This window comes from Schistocerca serialis, chromosome 5 (genome assembly GCF_023864345.2).
Source record: "Schistocerca serialis cubense isolate TAMUIC-IGC-003099 chromosome 5, iqSchSeri2.2, whole genome shotgun sequence".
Lineage (NCBI taxonomy): Eukaryota > Metazoa > Arthropoda > Insecta > Orthoptera > Acrididae > Schistocerca > Schistocerca serialis.
The window spans coordinates 705,010,002-705,034,164 of NC_064642.1; the positions used below are offsets into that span (position 1 = coordinate 705,010,002).

General features: G+C 41.5%; 1 protein-coding gene across 2 annotated transcripts; it reads left to right on the top strand.

Moving 5' to 3' along the window:
- Positions 1–837: 837 nt before the first annotated feature.
- LOC126480896 (autophagy-related protein 13 homolog) lies at positions 838–23,882 on the top strand. 2 transcript variants are annotated; one of them, XM_050104293.1, is made up of 5 exons: positions 838–1,495; positions 1,640–1,988; positions 9,947–10,133; positions 20,994–21,309; positions 23,501–23,882. In XM_050104293.1, the coding sequence occupies exons 1-5, from the start codon at positions 1,319–1,321 to the stop codon at positions 23,711–23,713; spliced, it is 1,242 nt and encodes a 413-aa protein (XP_049960250.1). In that variant the 5' UTR covers positions 838–1,318; the 3' UTR covers positions 23,714–23,882. The 2 variants fall into 2 exon arrangements, with proteins under 2 accessions (XP_049960250.1, XP_049960251.1); XM_050104294.1 differs by having other exon boundaries at positions 840–1,471.
- The last annotated feature ends 281 nt before the right edge of the window (positions 23,883–24,163 follow it).

Here is a 24,163-nt window from a genome sequence, read left to right on the forward strand (position 1 = left end):
TGTACAACTAGCTAAAAAAATCAATTGTGTTATTAGTGGGGTAATGTAATATTTAAATTATAAACTAAGAAACTTTTAATAATAGATAAAAGTATAACTCTCAAATGGTTTTCTGTGGGTTTGTGGCTACCAGTCGCTATTTTCTTTTTATTTATGTTTTGAATGACGTAATTTGGGAAATGATGCATATTTTCAAGTGCGTTTTTCGTGTGCTATGCCATTCATTCAATCCGTTCGCGATGTGAGATGCTGCCTTTTTCTGTAGTCGTTACTATTTATATGTATTTAAAGCAAACACAACAACACTGCATCATCTGAGACACTTATAAATGACACAGCACACGCATAAACGCACTTGAAAACTGGAATCATTGCCCGAAACGAGCCGTGCAAAAATATAAATAAAAAATAAATCTTGACTGTTAGCAGAAAAAGTTATTTTATAAACAGCTTCATTCCTTTCAAATTTGTCAGACTTTCACGAACGATTTGTAAAAGATAAAATCAAATTTGTATGTGTCATTGCACATTACAGTTCAAGTCACAAGTTTATCAAATGCAACTGATAACGATAACACACTGGCGTCAGCATTTCCAGTCTATGACTCTGCAGTACACATACTGATACGTTTTAAGATTCCTGTTTATTACTTTTGTGCTTATCACACATTATTATCCGCGTGACATATTATGTAAATGCCTCTATTAGTGCAAGACAAACACATCTCAAGGGCAGAGACCTTGTGACGAATTCCGTAGGGGACGAACCCTCGTAATTCCTAGTACGCCAGCCAATAGCAAACCGACACTTTGCTGCCGCTGACAACGGCACCGCCTTCTTGGCGCCACTTTCACCTTCCTGTGTACTTCCGGAACAAATGAAGGCCGTTGATATACACGTCGGCTTTTATGGGATTATTGTGATTGCGGTTTGTGTGTGTAAAATGTTGAACTTCTTAAGTATTCAATGCGGCTACTATTAATATGTTGGATACTTTTTTAGTGTACAACCCGTTCAAACTAAGGAAATACAAAGTTATGGCATTGACTGTAGTTCTAATGTCCGGCATTTAAGCTCCCAAGTGGGAGTGGTTCGGATCTTGGGAACACTGTTCTCAATTGATGAGAAGCTTTTAAACATCTTTTATTGAAGTCAAGTGATTAGACTTTGGAAGTGTAGTGTTTGTGGAGCTAGGCGAAGTGATTAGTGACATTTAGTTCAAGTGGATTTTCTCCAGTAAGGTTTCGGTGATCATGCTGTCCAACGTATGGGTATATGTTAAAGCTTGAAGAGACGAGAAAACTGCTTGGATGAAAAATGGCAACTGTTAAATTAAGTATACATGATAAAAAGGAACTAGATAAATTTACAAAATTTCTTGTTTTAAAAGCTGCGCAAATAATTATTCAGTCGAGATTAGGTGAGAAAGTGCACACCAAATGCAAACCACACTCAACGGGGACAGATTGGGTAAGCGGCAATAAAGAACCCACTGTAAGTTTCTGACATAGAGCTTTTTTACAAAATGCCAAAGGTTCCGAATTGCTCGGTTTCTTTAGGCTGTGGTGCTACGTAGCAAATGGTAAGACATTCTGTTCATATGGAGTTAATAATATCAACCTATTTCTTTCTTTTTAGTTTAATCTGGCAATAAAGGATCTTCCCGAAGTGCTTGCAGAAGCCAAAAAGGCGTTGAGCGGTGAAATGGCGTCTACTCACACGTCGCTGTGTGTGGAAATATCACTACGGACTGTTGAGGGCGATGCAATGGTATTAGAGACTTGGTGTTTAGCTGTGTTACCGGACCAGTGTGATACATCTGCGAGAGTTACATATACAGTATACAACAGAATGGGCATTTTGTTAAAGTCACTTGTTTCCGTGACTCGAGTTACTCCAGCATACAAGTTGTCAAGAAGACAGAGCCCGGACTCCTATGTAATTTGTTATAGAATATATGTGGGAGAGCCCCAACTTCACACTCTCGGTAAGTCTAAGCCTTTTATTATTCAGTTACTTGCCGTGTTTTCGGCTAACAGTGTTTGAGATAATTTCAACTTGGGTTTTCTCTTAAAAGGTCTAAATGTTTGTCACTTTGAGATTTCAATTCACACCCATTTGTTCTACTGTGGGGCCATTTTTTCTGACATATAATGTCTGTGTGTGTGAGTATTTCAGCTGCCACATTTATAGTTTTGTAAAAGTTTTTAGTTTCAACTTAACCTTTTGCTGTGAAGGAAATTGAAATTTATGTAATGATTGCTCATTTGATGTGTTACAAAAGTTCTAGTGAAGAGAATGAATGTCACATTTAGTAGCTTATTCTAGAAGAATTATAAGTCATTTAATAATATACTTATTGTTACAAAGATTAAGAAAACATTTCAAAATCTAATGTAAGTAAACCATATAACACAGAAGTGCTACAAAATACTACCATTTCCTAGATTGTTTACCTTGGCTGTGACTTGTAGAATACATTTACTATAAGAGTTAAGTGGAAGAAAGACTGAAATGGTGGAAAAAGATGTATTGTCAGGTAAAGGATATAGCAAAAACAGTAGATAGTTAATGGTGGTCCTGGGAGTGAAGAGATGGCTGCACAGCCTAGTTCTAAAATGTTGATACACTGAGAATGTGTTAAGATGGCTCAGATGTTAGAAATGTGATATATTCTGTTGGTGTTTAAGAAAAAATATTACATCATTATATCTGACATTCTCTGAAAGCCTTTGACTTAATCCTGTGAGTATGACCACATATTGTGTGGCAGAGGACCACAGAGATCTTCAACATTTTAATCAATGTTTATACCGTTCTCAGTGTGGCTCTTAAGCTTCCACATGTCCAAGAGTAGTAGTAACCTCCTCAGAAGTTTGTAATAACACGGGTACTCTCTTCTCTTAACAGTGTAAAACTCTTGAGATTAGTCAAAGAAAATACTAGTGCACATCTGATACTTTCATCCAGATGTGAAGTAAACTCAAAGGCTTTAAATGTCAACTCACAAAACCATGTGTAATAACAGTTGCACATAGGTTAGCCCATAGGAATTCATGTAGGTGAAGACAAAAAAATCTTACCTTCATAATCTTAGATGATATTCAATTTAACACACCTTAATTTCCCACAACAGTGATCCAAATTCAGCATCTCTCTCTCTCTCTCTCTCTCTCTCTCTCTCTCTCTCTCTCTCTCTCTCTGTGTGTGTGTGTGTGTGTGTGTGTGTGTGTGTGTGTGTGTGTGTGTGTGTGTGTTACATTCAGATTACTTCTTTCTTGCAAGTATTCAGTGAATTGAAAGGAACATTACTATAATTCCAGTTCTTAATATGGTGTATAATCAAAGTAGATATTAATTGTCAAAAACTAGACAACAGGGGCCAGTATTCATAACTATGATCAACCCCACATATGGGAAATACGGAAGCGTCCGATCCCACCCGTCTGCTTTGACCCACGACGTCACAAATATGGCGGAAACAAAAACACACACACACACACACACTTTCCACAAGAAGCCTAATGACACTACCGGCACAAGCGCGGGAAATGGGGTGTTTTGGGTGGGGGACAAACTAAATATAAACAAATTTAGACGCCTTGCGTAGCTACAACGTGTTAGTGAAGACAGCCATGCATGAATACCCACCCACCTCCCCAGGGGTCGTAACCCCTGCAACCCATAGAAGATAAAGATGCTTCAGTGGCTGATTAGTGTTTTTTGTCTTTTTTTTTAAAAAAAAATCTCACGGGATAGAACGAACAGATCAGAAAGATAAATATAATAAACTAAAACAGAAATTGGAGGAAACAGATAATTAAAATAAGTAATAAGTGTTTTTAAATTTAAAAAAAAAATCTCACGAGATAGAACGAACAGATCAGAAAAGTAAATAAAATAAGATAAAACAGAACTGGAGACAGCCACACTCAAACCAAACTCTGCGCCATCATGACGTCGCACACGACAACACCCTTACGTCACGGGTCAAAGCAGACACGTGGGATCGGACGCTTCTGTCGGCCCCACATATGTGTTATGTTGTGGGTCTTATGTCCTTTTATTTGAGAAGGATATTAAAGGAAATCATTAGTGAACACACTTATTTTCCAGTTTATTAAATTTAAAAACACCAGTAGGCATACTTAAGAAAAGAAATGACACCATTGTTCATTTTCCCTGTGCCTTGCAGTTGTTTTATGGAATATAATTCGCTTTTGTTAGAGGTCTTAACTGGTCCTCAAATTTTGCAAATTAAATCAGATTCGTTGGACATAAGAAGATCCCTTTCCTCAGGCCAAATCATCATCTTCCTGCTTCATATCATGCAGGTCATTTCTGGCCCAGTTTTGCGAACTTTAATGGCTATACATGGCCAAATGAAGTTGAGGAAAAGATAAATCGATTAGGTGACATTCAACAATGTCGTGGAATAATGTTCTGGGATAACTCAACTGTAAGAAAAGTACTCATTGCTCATAAACATGCTGGAAGAATAATAGCGATGACCACACATGATAATTTTGTAGACGGCTGTTTAAGAAGTTAGTCATTTTGTCTACTGCTTCACAGTATATTTGTCTCTCATGAAGTTTGTTGCAAATAATCCAGTGCAGTTTGAAAGGAACAACAGTGTGCATAATTACCATATAAGAAGTAAAAAATACCTTTGTTACTTCACATTAAGGTTTTCTGTAACATTAAAAAGGGGTGCACTGTGCTGACACCAAGATTTTTAACCACTTACCCAATTATGTAAAATGTCCAACAGCAAAGAAGTTAAATTTGAAAACTGACCAAAAAAGTTTCTCCTTGACAACCCCCATTCTGTAGAAGAATTTTTTGATTTTGTAATGTGTAAAAGGTGGTTGGTGGGGATCATTAACTCACAACAATGCTAAAAAATATATTTTGCAGATGGTCAGCATATATCCATATGTACATATGAAGGTTAAATGTGAATGTAACATGACGTGTTCCACTTCATTATGGTTAATCATACAAGTGATCTGCAGAATATGAAACTAAACAACCAACTCTCAAATTTCACAATGAAAAATCTTTAACAGAGGTTGAAAATACCGCTTTCGTTTTCAACCTCTGCTATAATGCTCAGTTGCTGATGTTCTGCCAACAGGATTGTTTGTAGAAAAATCTTTAATTTAGAAAACTCTCACCCTGACTCAGCATTGTTACCCCCCCCCCCCCTTCTTCTTCTTCTTATTCTTCTTCCTCCCCTGTAAACACATCCATTATATCTAAAGTGTAAGGGCGATATGGCCTTGGACCTATTCGTGTTCAGTGTTTATTGTTCATTATTTACTGTAGTATAAACTGTAATTTGTATCAACTCCCTTCCACCAGCTAGTACGGGCCAAGGGCTGTTATTAAACCACGGCATACACGCACTTTTACTGTAGTATAAACTGCAATTTGGTATTAAAAAGAGCTACTTTAATTTCAGGTATTTAAATACTGTACCAGTACTGTAAATTAATTTAACATGAACACCCCTTAGATGGGAATTGTGGAACTCCAGTATGTTGTACGGACTCTGCAACTGCTACAGATACCTATGGGTTTGTGACTAATACCATGGTTTACCATAGGCATGGCTGCTGGTTATGGTGTGTTACTGTAAATGGTAAATGGAAGACAGTGTTTGATAATTTTGTTCTGCTACTGTCCAAATGAGTTATGTCAGTAGATGAATAATGTTTTCTTCTTGCATTTATTTACGCAGCTACATAAACCAATATGGAAATTCCGGGTAATCAAGTGCGTTTTCAACTTGTGACATTCTATTTCAATTAAAATACCTAATCCTTCTAGTAGCCTTGACCCAATTCATTGTGGGAACGGGTGCAGTGGTCTGCTTTACAAATACCAAGAAACAACAACACACAAAAAAAGACTGGAAAGATTCGAAGGAAGCCTCATCATTTAAGGACCAAACAATAGGGGAATGTTACAAAAGCAATGAACAGGCTAGTGAATATGCATTATATGTGTATATCTCAAGATGCAAACGTGAAGGTGCAGAACTGTACATTGCCCACATCTACAGTTTCTGTGATAAGGACCATAATTTTCAGTTTACTCTCTTCTGAATCCTCAGATGAAATGATATCTGCATGTCATTGAATAATTAATTAATTTCATTTCATCTTGTTGAATTAAATATACTGATCAGCTGACGTATACTGAGGCATGTAAAAATTATGAATGCCTGCATCCCGTTGATATGATGACAATTTGTATGAAAGTCACTACCATCACTCCTGGTATCTTAGTGCTTTTCCATACCAGTGCTCTCCCACCTCCTTCTGGCTCCCACAGCCCCGTCTTCAGGAACTACTTCCTGCACCTGACCAAAGCAGCAGCTTCAAGAAGAAAAATGGGGACAAGGCTTTTTTGGTGAGCTTGGAGGAGCTAGAGCCCCCTCCCTCCCGCTACACCTTCAGATTATGAAACAATGTTCATTGATACGGTTCCATCAACATTGGTGACAGGTATTGATTGTGGGGCATGACTGGTCCTCCTGTTCTTTTCATGGAACTGTAATGAATGTGTCACCTGCCAGAACTGCACAACCTTATTTCCTCCTCTTGTGCAATTTATGTTACTCTGCTAGAAAAGCACTTCAGTGATGGCCATTTCCTAAGCTCTGTGGTCATCATGCATTCTGTCAGAACCATGCTGGCCTCAAAAGGGCATATGGAGGAGTCTGTACATTGGTTTGCACAGATATAGTGAGTGGACAGCCCCACCATTCTGTGTTGGAAGCCTTAGAGGTGCAGGTGCAGGTGACCTTGGTATTCACCATTTGCAGTGTCTACGTAGCTCCACCCAGGCCACTTATTTACAATGGGTTGACCACCTTAATCCAACAGTCCTCACCCCCCCACTTCTCCTTTTCTCCTGCTTTGGGAATTCAGTTCACACTGTTCCCTGGAGGAAGTCCCATGTTGTCTGACAGGGCCAGCTTCTTACCATCCATGATCTGTCTCTCCTCGATGATGGTATTCCTACCAACTTCGGTGCTGTCTGTTACACCTTTCCAGCTGTTGATCTAATATTCCCTTCATCCAATTTTGCAGCTTCACAATATTGACCACATGACAATCTTCGTGACAGTGACCATTTTATGATGATTCTGTTGCTTCCTTGCTAAAGCCAGATGGACCGTCTACTATTTGGGTGCATTAAAGAACCAACTGTGAATTTATGTTTCTGCTACTACCTGTCAGATCGCACCAGTGAGGTTGTGGAGGACATCTCCGATGTTGTCATTTTGTTGGACCTGCTATTCCACTTTCTACAGGTCCCATCCATTGCTGGGCCATGAAATGGTGGACCAAACACGTAGCAACTGTTATTCAGGAGCTCTGAAGAGCCCTTCGACATTTCAGGTGACATCTTTTACAGACAAAACTTATCACTTTTAAGTGACTTCATGGTAAGGCTTGCTGTCTAATTAAAAGCAGTAGCAACGAATGCTGGGAACGTGATGTCTCCTGCATGGGCATTTATGCCTCTTCTTTCCAGGTGTGGGTCAATGTAGTCTCATGGGCTGTCGAAGATTCACAGCTTCACTGGTCTGTTCCTCTAGGATGGTCACTGTACTGGCATATCAGCTCTCGCTGGACATGTAGCAACTCACTTAGTGTTGGCGCTATCTTATGTGGCTGCCTTCTGGGCATGTAAGTGACGAATTGAAGATGGACCCCCCCCCCCCCCCCCCCCTCGTTCATCCCTTGGGATGCCAAATTATGTAATGAACCTTTCACTGTCTTAGCCAATTGGCCTCGCCAATGTGCTCTGCAAACTACTTGAAAGGATGATTGCCTGCTGATTGTGGTCTTTTCTCCCCCCCCCCCCCCCCCCTCCCATTCTATCGATGTGATTTCTGGGATTTCTGGGAGAGTTGATCCACAGCTGACTAGCCAACATCTGATTGCAATCTTTTTTGATCTGCATAAGGCATACAACTGGCGCCATCACATTTTTCGCAGCCTTCTTGTCTGGGGCTTTTGAGGCCCCCTACCAATTTTTATTCATCGCTTTTTGTCCCACTGGTTGTGCTGCACTCGAGTTGGGACTTCACTTGGCTCTCCATGGGTCCAAGAGAACAGCGACCTGCAAGGCTCCATGCTGAATGTAGCACTCATCATCATCACCACCACCACCGATGGGCTAGTGATCACTGTCAGGCCATGGTCACCCCTGCAATTTGCAGCTACAACTTCAGCATTTGCTGCAGCTCCCACTCTGTAACCTTGTCTGAACGGCAGCTCCAAGGCACCATCTGAAGGACCTCTGTCTGGATGCTTTACCATAGTTTACAATTCTCTCGTGCAAAAACATAATTTGTGAGTTTTTGTAGCAGCATGGACCATCCCGACCAAGAACACTACTTTGGTACCCCAAGCTTAGATGTTGTTGCACAGTTTGGTCATTTGTGCCTTCCAGTCTCGTAGTGTAGACAATCTCCTTGCCAAAGTGGGGAACTACCTCTTAATTCCACTGGTACCAACACTTGCTCACCTATGCGGTTGCCAATTGACAATTTCCTGATCCTCCAACATGTCCAGTTCTTTTTGCATGTGAGGGACATCGACCTCCTGACAACCAATCTCAGATGGGAATACCAATTGGAATACATCTTGCATACCCCTGCCAGGACAGAATACATCTTGCAGGTCCCTGCCAGGACCTCTTCCTATCTTCCTTAGAATGTGCTCTGTATGTTTGTGTTCACTTGTGCCCCCTCCCCACTAATGATTGGCACCCATGCCATGAATTAGGACAGAACTGTTTAAATGACCTACAGTCTGTCACCTGGATGACCTTCTGGCTGCAGTTTCTCTCATTTCTTCAAGAATATCAGAGTGCTGTCATCTTTAACACTGACTGTTCTAAAATCAGGGATAGATTGGGTTATGACTTTTCATCTCCCACCTGTCGGAAACACCATTCATTGCCTGTAACATGTAGTGTTTCTGTGGCAGAGCATATGGCCATTAACAGAGTTGTCCCTTGACTGCACATGATGTGTAGTGACTCAGTGAGCAGTCTCCAGGCCAGTGACCAATGTCACTTTTGTCATGCTGTGATATCTGCTGTTCATGACCTTTCTTCGAATTAATCCATACTGCCTGCACGGTTGTCCTTCTCTGGGTCCCCAGTCATGTGAGTATCCCAGGGAATGAACTAGCAGACCGTTTGGCTAGAGAAGCAGATTGCTCCCTGCAACCCCCGCACCCCTAGCCACCTGCCTCCATACACTTTGACAATCCCAAGTGTTAATTTGTGAGTTCAACTAAGGTATCTGCTCACTTGGAAAGGGAACAATATTTGGGGTATGGGATGACAACTACTGTGTGCCTGTCCTGCTTTTGGTTCAGGTCACTCTACTTTTTATTATCTTTCACATCTCTTTCTGATATCTGCATGCTCTTGGTTATTTACGCCTATTCCATTTGCATTACCTTCCCTTTGCCTGTTTAGAAGACTGTTGTTTGTTACACCGTAGTTTTACACAAATCTGATGATGTCATCTGAAGGTTGGGCCTGAGAGGAAGGGGGGGGGGGGTCTTGCCTCTGGGATACGCTTTTGCATGTGCAGCGATATGCTTGGGTGGCTTTCACTTTTGGTAAGTGATAAAGCTCTCTTAATAGACTTGTTCTACAAATGAAAGACGGGTGACTTCATAGTCTGCTGGAGCCCTTAATCCCCCCCTACAATCTATCAACCCACATGTGTTATCTCAGGAGCATGTGGAAGAAGTCTAGCACAAACTAGTTACTACATTTGGAGTAGTGAAAGTGTCAAGTAACTTTCTGATTTTTCTTAAATAGCCCTATAGTACTTTAAGAAAGAAGATACATAAACATATGTTTAGTGAACAGTAAAGATTGCTTTTTTTTTTTTTTTTGCAGGTGAAGGCTACAACAAACTGAGAGTTGGACAGCTGTGCACACCTGTAGGCACAATACATCTTACGGTGGCATACAGAACAAAAATGACTATCTCACCACAACACACAGGCAAAGATAGCTCCATAATGTTGAAAAGTGATCATTTCCACTCTGACCTCAGTCCCAAGCATGGACGATACCAACAAAGGTAAATGCTGTTGTATACTCACGTTGAGATGATGTCTGATGTCTGCGTAAGGTATTTCCTGTTTCCAGTGAAATTGTCATTTGTAAGGAAAAGTTCACTTTCATACTTTTTTCCTCCCACAGCAAGGCTTGGCTCAGGGCTTTCATACTGACTCTTTTATGGCTGAGCACATTAGTGAAAACTATTAAAGTATTGTGTGTGTGTGTGTGTGTGTGTGTGTGTGTGTGTGTGTGTGATAGAGAGAGAGAGAGAGAGAGAGAGAGAGAGGATGAAATGATAGAATGGGAAGGTAATACGATGATAGCAAACATCACTAGATTCCTGAAAGATATATGGGAAAAGGGAAACATTCTAGACAATTGGACGATGGCAGTCAGATCCTTATTACCAGGAATGGAGAGCCTGAAGATATGAAGAACTACAAAGGGATGATACCCTGCTACCGTTACTGTGAAACTTCTGTTTAATATGATAGAAAAACAGACAGAAAGTCATGTCAGTGAATATCAGGTAGAATTTAAAAAAAGAAAACCCACACCTTGAACAGATACACAACCTGAAATAATCATAAAAAATAGGAGGCAAAGAAACAAGCACATGACCTTGAAATTCATGGGTTTTTAAAAAGGCATCTGACTACAGACAGACAAACATTATTTAACATCTTACAAGGGACATACCCAAGTTTGAACAACTAAAACAAAATAAGAACAGTGATTTCTGTTCTACTAGTCATCAATGTCATTTATCTGCAAAAATTTGAATTTGTGTGCAGTCAGTGTTTGAAGGCTAACAGATCTCAAGACTCTAAGAGCATGAGTCACTGAAGAAACAGTGAAATGACCAAGAGATTCACAAGAGTTATAAATGAGATATTTTCAGTAAGCTAAACACTTGCTTGAACAGTATACACCATCTGTCAAAAAACTTCAAAGACTGTATTCCTGTCATATAAGTGACATCAGTGCAGTAACTATGATGGCAGCTTGAACTAACACTGTAAGGAACAGAAACATATTTGAACAGTCACTTCTGAAGCAAATTGCAATTTGCAACACATCTAAATCTAGTGTTCAAGACATTCTCCAGAATGTTTTGAAGAAGAGGATCTCAGAGGTGGACTTCACTGACAACTCTGTGCAATGTACTCAAGAGGGAGAAGACTACACAGAACCCTGGAAACATTGGAATCACCACAACTTCCCTATAGTTTTTATTAATCCAGTCTTGATGAAACTTTTTGGACTGACAGAGTATGTTAACACCTGAAGTACTTATGGAGTCAGTTCACAAAAAAGAGAAGTTTCTGTTTTGTTATAGATTCTTCTCTTATTAGACACCGAAGAGAGAAATGTGTAGTGTCAGTGATGTGATTAATACCCAGCAGGATGCAACAGTATGCCCACAAGCAACATGTGGATGTGGTAGATTATTTTCATTGTAGTCCAATATCAAAGCTGTAGTGATCACAATATCCAGATCTTTGCCTTGCCAATGTGTTTGAATACGTTTATCGACACTCCTCATTTTCACTTCAGTGACAAAGGAAGAATGTAAAACAACACAGCAACTTCTGTTGTGGGAAGCTTTACACTGCAAGTACTGCACATAACATATTGTTCCAATCAAATACTTAGCTTTCATGGTAGCCGTAGTGACTATTCTTGCCAAACCAAGACAGTGAATTCCTTCTACTGCCTTCATAGAATTCCATGGTATATTTAAAGTCACAGCTTCATTACCACCCAGAAGCACTGTATGTTTCCGAATGTTTAACACACATTAGGGAGACAGAAACCAAGAAGTTAAGAAAATAGATAAGAAGGTGCTAAGGGAGGTATTCGCCCAAAAAAAGGAATAAATGCCTTATGAAGAAAAGGAGAAATCGGAAGCTTTACACAATAAATTGACAGCTGAAGTGGTGAAAAGTTAGTTGAAGTTCACTGGGAGTACCCATGAAATTAGTGACAGCAGATTGCCCTTGAGGGTCTGAAAGAGCTCAAAGAAATGCAAGAGTACCACATGACTGATGTAAGAAGTTACGGAGGAATTCAGCTTAATCACAGAAGGCATGGACAAGGATGTATAAAGACAACTGACACATGCAGAGAGTTCAAGAAAATCACGAAACAAGATGAGTAGAAGGTTAGGTGGAGCTGTGGAAAAACCAGAGTTTAAAACACCAGCAGTTCTCGCTTGTCAGGATGGATTCAGGTTTTCCTGTGGGAATGATAAGGTCTGTAGGTGGTTTGAGAGATGATAGGCTTGAGGAGAAGCAGCAGACAGGTCAGCAGTGGACATATTCACAGTCCTTTATTCAGTCATTCAATTTGATTCCGACATGGACAAGTCTTTAATTATTCTTTGTGGCTGGTACAGTCATTCCTGTGTGTTTTCGTTTTCATGTAACATTCTGCTCTGAGCAACAGGTGCAGACACAGCCAGTGTTGTGCACATGTCGTCTGGATTCGAAATCTGGATCAATGATGAAGAACAGGGGCAGGCAGCTGGTGGGGTGTTGGCTGTCCGGGCTGGGCAGACAGGCAGAGGTCCCTTGTTCATGACCTGATGGAGGCAGAGTTTACAACAAAGACTCTCAGCAGTGCCGTTTCAAACATTGCAAACCACCTGGAATGGTGCAGTGGTAGGGGTCTGTCATAATTGGCAGTGCGGGTCAACAGTGCAGAAGTCGATGCCAGAGTGGCCTCCCAAAGGCTGGTCCCAGTGCGTTGACACCTGGAATGGTGTCACAGAAGTCTTGCTGCTGCTGCTTGAAGAGTGCTGATCAAGCAAGGATGGCAGATGGCTGCAGCGAATTTCTTTGGCCTGTGGCCTGATTTCACAGGAGCTGATCACACAGTTCAGTGATCAGCACCTGCTGCCTGGCTGTGGCCGTATTGCAGTTCTGGGCTCTGACATTTGCTTAAAGTTTTCCTGTATTTTTGTCCCATTTCATGACACTGGCTGACTGACTGAGAGGGGCAAGAAGTCACAGTGCAGTGGCCACAACTAGAAATTGCTGCGCTAGGCAAAATCTGTAGATTTGTATTTCATAAGGCTTCTAAGCATACCTTCAGTGTTCCAAAGAAGGGAGTATTGCAGACTTGCTATCAACAGGTGGCTTGGATATGGGAGAAACTATTTACTGTGGAAGGGACAGCAGCTATCAAAACGGAGATACTCCTGTCGGTTGATTGGCTCTATAGGGGTGGATTTTTTATGGAGATATAGTAGAGGTGAGAGGAAATATTCAGTTAGGTAGCACACTAAACTTGAAGAAATCCCATTGTAATTCATGGGTGAGATGGAGGCTGTAGAGGTATGAGGATAGTGTGTGTGGGCCCTGGGTCCAGATTATGTCATTGTCAGTGGACTTCAACCAGTCAAGATCTTAGATTACTTGGAAGTCTTCCTCTAGGTGGCCAGTAAACAAGTTTGCTTATGACGGTGCCATGTGGATCCCTGTAGCATGCCACAGATTTGTTTGTGTATCTTTCTGTCGAAGGACAAGTTGTGTAAAAGCATATAATTTGTTATGTGTATAAGGAATGAGATGATGTGTATTGTTGATCCTGTAGTGGGAGTGATAGTGCTTAATGGCAACAGAGGGCTTGAACATGGGGAATGTATTGTTAGAGGGAGGTGGCATAACAGTGACAATCGGGGAACATTGTGTGGCAGTGGTCAAGAAGTGATAAAGGAAGGCAGACTGTGAACAGTGGAGTCATTGGTCAGCTTGGAAGAAGATTCTTCTGTGGGAGCTCTGTAAGCATATACTATAGGTTGTATAAAATGGTTAGGTTAGTTACCTACTTCTTACTGTTCCTTTGCAAGCCATGGATACCTGTAATGCTGATGCTGCATCACTGAGTAGGGGAAAGAGATGCTGTTTTACTTCATGTTGTGTGTGGATAACACTATCAGCTTACTGTCCTTTACATACCAGGCACTGGAAGAATAGGAACAGTAGTAGTTTTTCTATAGTCTGTTTAAAATTACTTGATAGTTGATGTCTGTCACTTGCAATGACAGTATTACCAAATCAGATGTTGGCTTCAGCTCTTGTTATAAATGACACACAGCGCATCACTTCATAAGTGCTGCTAACAGGCCTGCAAACATTCAATATTTATTGACAGTTTTAGTTTTTCATACTTTTAAAACATTAAAGCAAGCATGACATCATCAATAATACTGTCAGTATTGTCAGTGGGCAATGTGATTTTACCAGGTTATATATGCTTGACATTATTCCATTCTGGAATTCTGAAAATTGAAGTAACAAACTTCAAACTGTCACAATCTAGAAGATCGTTTTTTCAGATTACCAGTTTCACTCTGCTAAAGCGGTGGTGGCATTTTGAAGTTTGTTACTTTGATTTTCATCATTTTACAAGATTGTAGCTGACAAACAACAGAAAACAATGAAAAGGGGGCAATATGTCTGAGAATGGTTGAAAAAAAGCTGTCATATGTTAATTTACTGACTAAAATCTTAATCACGGAAACAGAAGATGTCAAACCATTTTCATGTGAGTCCTTCATCGTATGACTAATTATTAATGTTGATATGATGTAAAATAGAAAAACAAAATTTGTCAATGGGAGGGGCAGTTGCAGTCAATAACATCAAGTATAACTTGAGATTTCTCTCAACAGGCAGGTCATTTGAATGCTTGAAATTTCCTGCTGTAATATCATAAAATACAATTAGCAAAAAGTTATTGAAACCTATGAAGTAATTACATCTGTACTGCAATGATATATTCAGGTAATTAATGTAAATAATGTGACCATTCTGATTCGTATTTCTTAGTCATTGCATATACAGTACATGTTGAGGCCTACTATGCTTGCTTCCTAGTTAAAGAAGAAAACAGGATGCTCAATTGATCACTGTAAAGTGATAAATATGACTACTGCGTAGACCTTTCAGCTATTTCTGTTCAGACTACTATGAAAACTGAATCTGAAAGACGTTATGCTCAAAGATGAACTGATCAATTGAAGAGTGCACATTAGCTGTGTGGCTAGTTCGTAAAGTTCTGCCAATGCTTGAATGGTGAATAATGTTAAACCATCAATGCTTGACCCCACAGGGTCGGTACACATTGAGAATGCTTTTGGGGCCATCAATACTGCTTGTGAATATTTCTGGTATTGGCAGTACATCAGTAAGTGCCCTCAAGTGGTCAATATGGTGGCAAATTGATAATATTATGGAACACATGAGACCCTCTTTTCTTGTGTATAATGCAAAGCAATGATGGCAGCTGCTGTTCTGAGGTATGATGAACGTAACCGCAACCTCATGAAATGAAATGCGGTGTATCCGAGGAGACAGCGGTCAAGAACTTGTGGCAGAACTCGTCACACTCACTTTGTTTACAGCGATTAAAGCTAACCAATGCAAGCAAACTCAAGAGAGAAATCGGTGCCTAAATCAAACTGTTATTTCTGACTTACATTGATTACATGGAACTACCCCCACGCTGGTGTCAGGAGCTGACACATTACATGTTATTGGCCACACAGGCACAGCACATAGAAATAATGTACACTGTTTAAAAGTAAGGAAACTTTTTTGTGTACATTCCTCCACTGATTGCTAGCTGCAGGTAGCTTCTCTGTCCAAAAGAGGGTGGATACCACTCTTATCAGAATCACTGGAACCTTCCAAAGTGGATGAGTAGCTTGAAGTAATTTGTGTCATTACAACAGCCCTCCAGTCCATTTCTGTGACATTTTCTAGGTCCTGAATAGTCAGTTTCTCAACTTCACTCATAATAATTTTTTTATTTCTGCAAGTAACATAGCCTTTTACTTCCGTCCAAATAAGTTCAATAGTGTTAAAGTGGCAGTGATAAGGTGATATTCTTATGACTATAAGTTATCTTCTCGATAACATAGGTTGGAAACTGTGGCTTGTGAAGTGACACAAGTACTTCATCCGCAGTAACTCAGTGTTGTTGTAACTATTGAATAATGGCTTCCTTTCGAGAGGACAATGTTGGAGTCTTTCTCCTTCAAAACTAAACGGTATGTGGCAGTGTCAATAATAGTTATTGATGAATTTTCTAAACTTAGTAACATTGTATTTTCGAACCAATTTAAAAATGTTTCATGATTCATTTCCTCATGGTACTCTGACGTTTTCTTGGATATGAAAAGCAGTTGACAACTGGAAATAAAGCTATGGTACATACCAGCATGCAAATGAACAATTGTACCACCTTTTACAGTGGGGAGTGTCACACTTCTCCTTTGTTGTCCTCCAGCCTTTCTTAACAGTATGATCTGCATTCACCCATGTTTCATTGATCCAAACAATGTCTTCGAAATTAATGTCTTTCATTTCACATAAAAATCTGCGTCAGCATGCGGCTATGTGTTCTCGTTCCACCAACATTTTACGACCTGTAATATTTTCGTATTTAAAGCTGAGACTCTGCAGAACCAGTTGCAACGATGATCTGCCCCTCCTCCCCCAAATCTCACTCCAGAGGTCTCTTGGTTCTTTCGTGTGTGGTGCACACGGGTGCCTTGAGCTATTGCAGCCAATTCTTCCTCCCCTGGCTGAATTTCCTTCACCCTGCCCTCCCTCCATATCCTCACTCCTTCGCCTTTGCCCCGTCCTTCCCCCCCTCATGGTGTTCTGATTTATATCGACCTGACTATCCAACTGGTTCCCTGTACTGCTTGCAGTTTTGTTCCTTCTGCCTGTTCTTTCATTCTTTTTGCGTTTAGGTCCTCACTTGAGGTTTTACCTCCACTTCTAAATTTCCTGTTTTTAGTGTGAGTCATTTGGGGAAGAACCACCTCCCTAGCGTCTATGGTGTGGATTCCTCTTCCCCCACTTCCTTCCCCTCTCCCTTCCCCACTGTAGCCCACTTCTACCCTGCTAGGTCACCAGCATGTGTAGCCAGTCCGTGATGTGGGGCTGTTATGATGTACCCAGCCAGATGGCTGAGCCTTCAACACAGGGATCACACTACTGATATCTGAGCTATTCCCTCACCATGTATGCCAAGAAGTGGTTGCTTATATTCTTGGAGCATCAGAACTCCCACAAATGGCTGCCGTGCCAGGTGGTCCTTGCTGTGGCTTGGTGATGCCCATAGGGAGAGCCCACTTCGGGTGGTACCAGGGCGGATGCGTGGAACATGAAACGTATCAAGCTACAAAAATCTGTTCGTTCTCAGATGGTCTTCTCTTCAAGTGGTGAAGGATCATCGAATGCTCCTTTGTATGACCAGGCAGCCTTCCTTCGCCGTCTTGGGATGAAACACTTTCTTCTCCGCTACCTCGTCTGTACTAGGATGGATGGGGACACATTCACTGCCACAAAGCCATTGTTTTTTGTGGAGCATATAGAGGACAAGTTTGGTGAAGTGGAGTTTCTTAGTAAGATGCGGTCAGGCTCCCTGTTGATATAAGCCTCTTCTGCCACCCAATCTGCAGCTCATGGTGCTTATGATCGTCTTGGCAATATCCTAATGTCTGTTATTCCTCACCAGTCTCTGAATATGGTCTGGGGTGTTATCTTCCTTAGGGACCTCATCCTGCAAACTGATGAGGAACTCTGGGCTAATCTGGAGCAATGCAGTGTTCATTTTGTTCGGCTTGAGCAGAAGGGTTGCAAAGGTAACTGCACTGATAACGGCTTCTTCGTTCTGGATTTTGGGGGGTACCCTGCCAGAGAAGGTCAACATTGTGTGTTACAGATGAGATGTGAAGGTGAACATCCCAACACCCATGAGGTGCTTTCGGTGCTTGCGTTTTGGGTTCTGCCACCTGTGTGTGTCAGTTATCTCGACCGCCACTCAGCTTGCTTGCCAGATTGGCTAGCTTACAAGAGAGAGAAGAAGATGCAAGAGTACAAGTCTGTGGATCACCTGTCCTATGCTGAGGCTTGCCAAAAGTATGAGAGACTCTATCCAGTGTTGCTATCTTTCACTTTTGCCTCTGTTACATCCTATCCCCCTCCTACCTCTTCCTTTCTCCAGCCCTGTCCTCCCTCTCCCAGCCCCCTCCCCCTCCCATGCAGTTCCCACGACGTCCCGTCCGGGAGTCTCTCCCTTCCCCGGCTGAAGAAGTGCCCCCTTCTTTGGCACCTGCCAGTGATCGGGCTCCCTCCTGGGACCCCTCTCCTCAGCGTCTCTCAAGCCGGAAGATTCCTACAACCATCGGCCACGAGATGCACCATCTGTGTGCACCAAGGTCACCTGCTCTTTTTCGGTTCCAAATCTTTCAGACACCTGTACTCCCTCTGTGTCCTGCCCTCCTCTGCCTTAAAAGAAAAAGAAACATAAGTCCCAAGGCAAGCCGCCGCCCCCCCCCCCCCCCCCCCCCCAGATGCTCCCGGAGGTGCCATCTTCCCCCTTGCAACCTGAGATCTTATTTATAGATGTCACCCCATCCTTGTCGGTGACGACCATTGACAGAGCGACGTGACATCCTCTCTGCTTTTTTATGTCTAACCTGGACTCTCGCGACATGTTCATCCAGTAGAACTGCAATGAATACTATCATCGCCTACCGGAAAAAATCGTCGCCTCCTCCTATTCTGCATTCTGTTTTGTTCTTCAAGAACACCATTTTGTGGTTATCAGGCATTCTCTCGGAACCAGGTCCCCGGTCCTCCTGCCTGGTCTGCACTTTGGCTCACTCTGATGTCATTAGTGTCTGGATCCTCCTATGTATCAACCTGGAAGCAATAAAGTTTAGAGTGCAAACGACTCCGGCAATCACCATTAGCAATGTCTGCCTCCCTTCAGGTAGGCTACTTCCTTACATTGAACTTTCTGGCTTAATCCAGCAATGTCTGCCCCCGTTTCTCTTCCTTGGGGACTTCAATGCCCCCCACCCATTGTGAGGGAGTGCCACTTCAACAGGTAGGGGTCTCGATTTGTCTCCCCTCAATGATGGTTCCCGTACCCACTTCAGTGCCGCTCATGGCACCTTTACTGCTATCGATCTCATGATCTCCTCCCTTGCTTCCCTACATTGGTCATCCCATGATGACCTTTGTGACAGTGACTGCTTTCCGGTGATTCTATTGTTCCCCGGCTGCCACCAAGTAATCACACAGTGGGCATTCCGCAAGGCCAATTGGCCTTTATTTAAGTCTGCTGTGCACTTCAACACTTCCTCTCGAATTCCGTTGATGCAGTCATGCAAGGCACCTCTGCCACTATTTTTCAAGCTGCTGGCACTGCTGTCCCCCTATCCACAGGTCCCCCTCGTCATCGACGTACCATGGCAGTCCAAGGATGTCCCAGTCACTGTCCAGGATGGCTGACGGGTGCTTCAGCGATTTAAATGACACCCTTCACAGACCAACCTCCTCGCTTTTAAGCATCTCCCTGCTAAGGCTTGTTACCTTATTAAGCAGAGAAAAAGGGAATGCTGGGAGCACTATGTTTCCTCCCTGGGGGCGTATGCCTCTTCATCGCAGGTTTGGTCCAATCTCCGTAGACTTCTGGGCCACAAGCAACAGTCAACTGTCCAGGGTGTTAACCTTCTAGGTGCTCTGAGCACTGATCCATTGGTTCTTGCAGAACACCTCGCGACACACTTTGCGACAGCATCGGCACCCTCTTCCTATCCCGCCTCATCCTGCACCATTCTGAGCCCTATAATGAACCCATCACTGAATGTGAATTCTAGCAAGCTCTTCCCTTTTCACGAGACACGGCCCAGTCCCAAATTCCATCCACAACCCGAGGATCCAACACTTGGACTTTCCCCAGAGGCAATATCTCTTCGGGGTCTTCAACCACATTTGGCTCACGGGTGCTTTTCCGTCACAATGGTGAGGCAGTATAGTTATCTTCATCTCTAAGTCCGGGAAGAGCCCAACGTCTCTAGACAGCTACTGCCCAGTTAGCCTGATGAATGTACTTTGTAAACTGCCTGCTTCAGATTATGTTGGGTACTCGAATCTTGGGGCCTTTTGTCCCCATATCAGTGTGGCTTTCACTTTTCTTACTTTCCTACCTGTGTCTTATTAAAATGTCATTGTTGATTTGCTTCATGTTTGGTCATGCCATTCCATTTAATTGTGAACTGTGAAGTTTTCTCTGTGAACAGGAACCAAGCTGCATGCATGAATGCATGCATGCATGCTCTTCACGATTACATAATAGGAAGAGTTACACATGGTAGCTCTCAGTTGTCTCTGATTTAGGCAGCAGAATTTCTGTGGACTTGCCAATAGTGCAGTCCCCTTTTCTCTCTTTCGTTGTATGAAAAAACTGCTTCTTCTGCAAATTGTTATTGTCCATTTTTGCTGATACTTGCTAAATATTTTGTTACACATATATTGAAGAAGACCTCTTTTAGTACCTAAGTGGACTAAAATTTTCCAATAGAGATTATATGCTTCATAGCTCATCAAAATCAGATATTTTTAATAGTGAATTAATTCAGAGATCTCTCCATCTGTAAATGTTTCCAAAAACTAATGTCAGTTATTTAAATAGACCAAACATACATTTTTTTTTAATATACATTTCAGCTTCAGGTCATACAAATGTTACCATTACTAGTTTGGACTGCGTACTAAGTTGCCGTCTGTCATCTTATGATTGGAATGTGTTACATAGTAACTTCACAAATTATGTGATGATGACTTGGTAGTAAATTGAAACCAGCAATTATACCAATTGAGTGAACTGATGTTGAAGTATATAATTTAAAACTTATACCGACTTGACTTTTGTTTGAAAGTGTGTGTACAGAATGTAATACTTGTCTCACTGTTTATTGTTTCAGTTACGCATAGTAATTGTTAATATTGTTTTACCAATGGATCTGTAACACTCTTGAATTCTAAGTGTCTTTATTATTCTTTCACAGTGAAGACAATGCCTCATCTCTGTCAGAAACCATGAAGCTTGGAGCATTTGCGGATAGTAAAAGGCATCCTTTGAAAGCAGTTGAACCAGAGCTCATTATTCCAAATGTTCCATTCAGTAGTTTGTTAACTCCAAAGCAACAATCACCATTACAAAGTCCAATGCCACAACAGCAAAACAAAGATCAGCAACAACCATCAAGGGAAAGTGAAGCGGAAGACGAAGGGAATGGTAATCTTACACCTCACTGTCATTCACCAACAGAATCAAGGCGATCGAGCTGTTCTGTAAACGAAGATTTTATTATGGTGGACTTGGTAAGTGTAAAATACGGTGTGAATAATAAACTTCAGACTTTGTGTTTCATTTACAAGATTTATTAAAAATCTTATTTGTTTGATCATCACCCTAATTTTGAAACAGCTTTATTCTCACTTTACAGTTACTGGGTAAGTGTGTGTCAATGAACAGAATTTCTGCACTTGCATTGTGCCAAGAAACGATAGTAGTGATGGCCTGTCTTTGTAAAAGACTATACTTGCAAGCCTCATTGTTAACACTTCTCTTACAGTGACTTTTTCCAGTGGCACTTAAATAATGCATAGAATGTTACTTTAAAAGTGCATTTGTCTGATTGTAATACTGAGATCTTCATCTGTCTGGTTTGAGTGTGAACATGGGTACAGCACTAAAATTTTGATTAGATGTTTCCTTCCCTATTTCTCTCACATTTGTAACATTGATATGCCTCTTGCAGTTATTTTCACTGTCAAACAAAATTACAAAATGCTTGCAACAAAATTTAGTCCTGTGCTTAACCTTGCTTTTTTTCCCAATGTTTCTCTCTTCAGTGGTTCCTAAGGTTATTATTGGAATTGGCTTCACAGCACCTCTAAAAATTTATTAAAAGCCATGAAAAAAAACTACCGTATTTACTCGAATCTAAGCCGCACTCGAATCTAAGCCGCACCTGAAAAATGAGACTCGAAATAAAGGAAAAAAAAATTTCCCGAATCTAAGCCGCACCTGAAATCTGAGACTCGAAATTCAAGGGGAGAGAAAAGTTTTAGGCCGCACCTTCAAATCGAAATAAAGTTGGTCCATTCTAATATGAGACACAATTTAGGTATAATGAATGACGATACAGCTACAGTAGTTTGGTTCGAGTCGTAAGCTTAGCAGTTAAGCTTTACCAGATAGCCATTGCTATGCGTCAGGCGCTCCGTCCGTATTTATAAGGGTACCCTTCCTTTTTCACGTGCTTCGTCTGGTTTGGATCGATTGCTTATTTTGCTTTGATCTGATAAGTGCCGTTTTCTTTGTTATTGGTGTTTACGTCACTCTAAGCTGAAAATGAATTACTGTGCTGTGTCATACATTGTTTGTCGCATTCTGATAGTGCGTGTTTACGGCCTGTCGCCGCTCGCGGCATGGCTTGCTTTTGTGCGCGCTACCGCCGCTTACAATTAAAAAACGAGAGAGGGATCATCTCATCAGTGAAACAATGGCAAGAGACTGCTATTTGTTGTTACTTACACTGCTGCTTTCGTTGATAATGATCAACAAGAACCAAATAATAGACTGCGTATGATACAACATGTTCTGAACGAGAGTTAGGCGAAAATTTTTCTCCGTTTGAAAATCTTTGTGGCTGCTTCTTTAGTACGTCAAATTCTGCACAGAAATTAGTCGTCTTAGATTTAAAAATCTAGTCAGTTGCCCTGCTTCATTTCTGACTGTATCACTATTAGGCATAAGAATAATACGAATATAAACATGACACGATACGTATATTCTTCCGCACTTGCTGTTGTCTCACTCTAGTTTCATAGTTTATTAGGCAGACAGGATTTAAATGAGATAGCAGGAAACACGAAAGAATACATGGAAAATGTTTATATTCGTATTACTCTTATGGTGAAGAGAATACTGCATGTGATTCACATTTCATCAGGTTCCTATTAGCAACCATCTTTTCTCACAGGTAGGAAAATATTCAGAACGTAGAGTTTGGCCATATTGACAAACATCCCAAACAGTTTTGCCAGTCGGATTTTCGTAGTACATCGAAATTCTGCTACATTCGAATATGAACAATACGGAATTTGTATTATTTCGTTGGATAATGTATGAAAATGCAGTGGTTGAAACTCGGGGCGGAGGAAAAAAAGCTAGTCTTCCATCTTTTTTTTTTTTTTTTACTGACGCATTGGTTTTGGCGCCAGTATTTATCTTTGTGCCTACAAAGCATGCCTGTGTAGCGCTACATATATTCTACTGCAGAAGTTAGTTGTCGTGGCACCTACCAACATTTTTCAAAACTTCTGCTTGCTTTCCACTCGATTCTAAGCCGCAGGCGGTTTTTTGGATTACAAAAACCGGAAAAAAAGTGTGGCTTAGATTCGAGTAAATACGGTACACACAAAAAAGATAAAGTGCAATCTCATTAGTAGGATTATGTTGTAATTTTATGGTGAGATATTTGATATGTGTGCCCTTTGTTTTCAGAAAACCCCATTTGCTGGGAGCAATGCCAACAGTGACTTAGGAGCATTCTATCGTGAATGTCAGAGTGCTCCCCAGCTCAAGACTTTCATGGAACAGCCAACTCTTGCGGAACAAGTTAGTGACATCTCAAAGACACTTGAAGCATTCGAATCAAGTATGCGTGAATATGATGATATGTTAAATTCTCTTTGTATAAATGATAACAACAACTAACCTAGCACAGACCATGAAACTATGTATTTAGATGTGTAATATACAGATTACATGAGAGACTGTGTGTGTGTGTGTGTGTGTGTGTGTGTGTGTGTGTGTGTGTGTGTACGTACATCTCATACATGAAAATGGCATATCAAGAGTTGTCAGGCTAGTTCTCTCTCTCCCTCCCCCCCTCTCCCCCCCTCTCCCCCCCTCTCCCCCCTCTCTCTCCCTCTCCCCCCCTCTCTCTCCCTCTCCCCCCCTCTCTCTCCCTCTCCCCCCCCTCTCACTCCCCTCCATCCCCCCTCTCTCTCTCTCTCCCCCCCTCATAAGTGGGTGGCTGGATGTGCATGCATGTGTGTGGGTGTCCCCCTTTCCCTACCTACTATGTGCTGAGAGAGAGAGAGAGAGAGAGAGAGAGAGAGAGAGAGAGAGAGAGAGAGATGTGGGAAGGATATATAATCATGT

Excerpts from the sequence above, each read along its gene's own strand:
- LOC126480896 (XM_050104293.1), top strand. The coding sequence starts at position 1,319 with ATGGCAACTGTTAAATTAAGTATACATGATAAAAAGGAACTAGATAAA. Across the intron at positions 1,496-1,639 it reads GCGGCAATAAAGAACCCACT|TTTAATCTGGCAATAAAGGA; the intron begins GTAAGTTTCTGA and ends CTTTCTTTTTAG. Across the intron at positions 21,310-23,500 it reads ATTTTATTATGGTGGACTTG|AAAACCCCATTTGCTGGGAG; the intron begins GTAAGTGTAAAA and ends CTTTGTTTTCAG.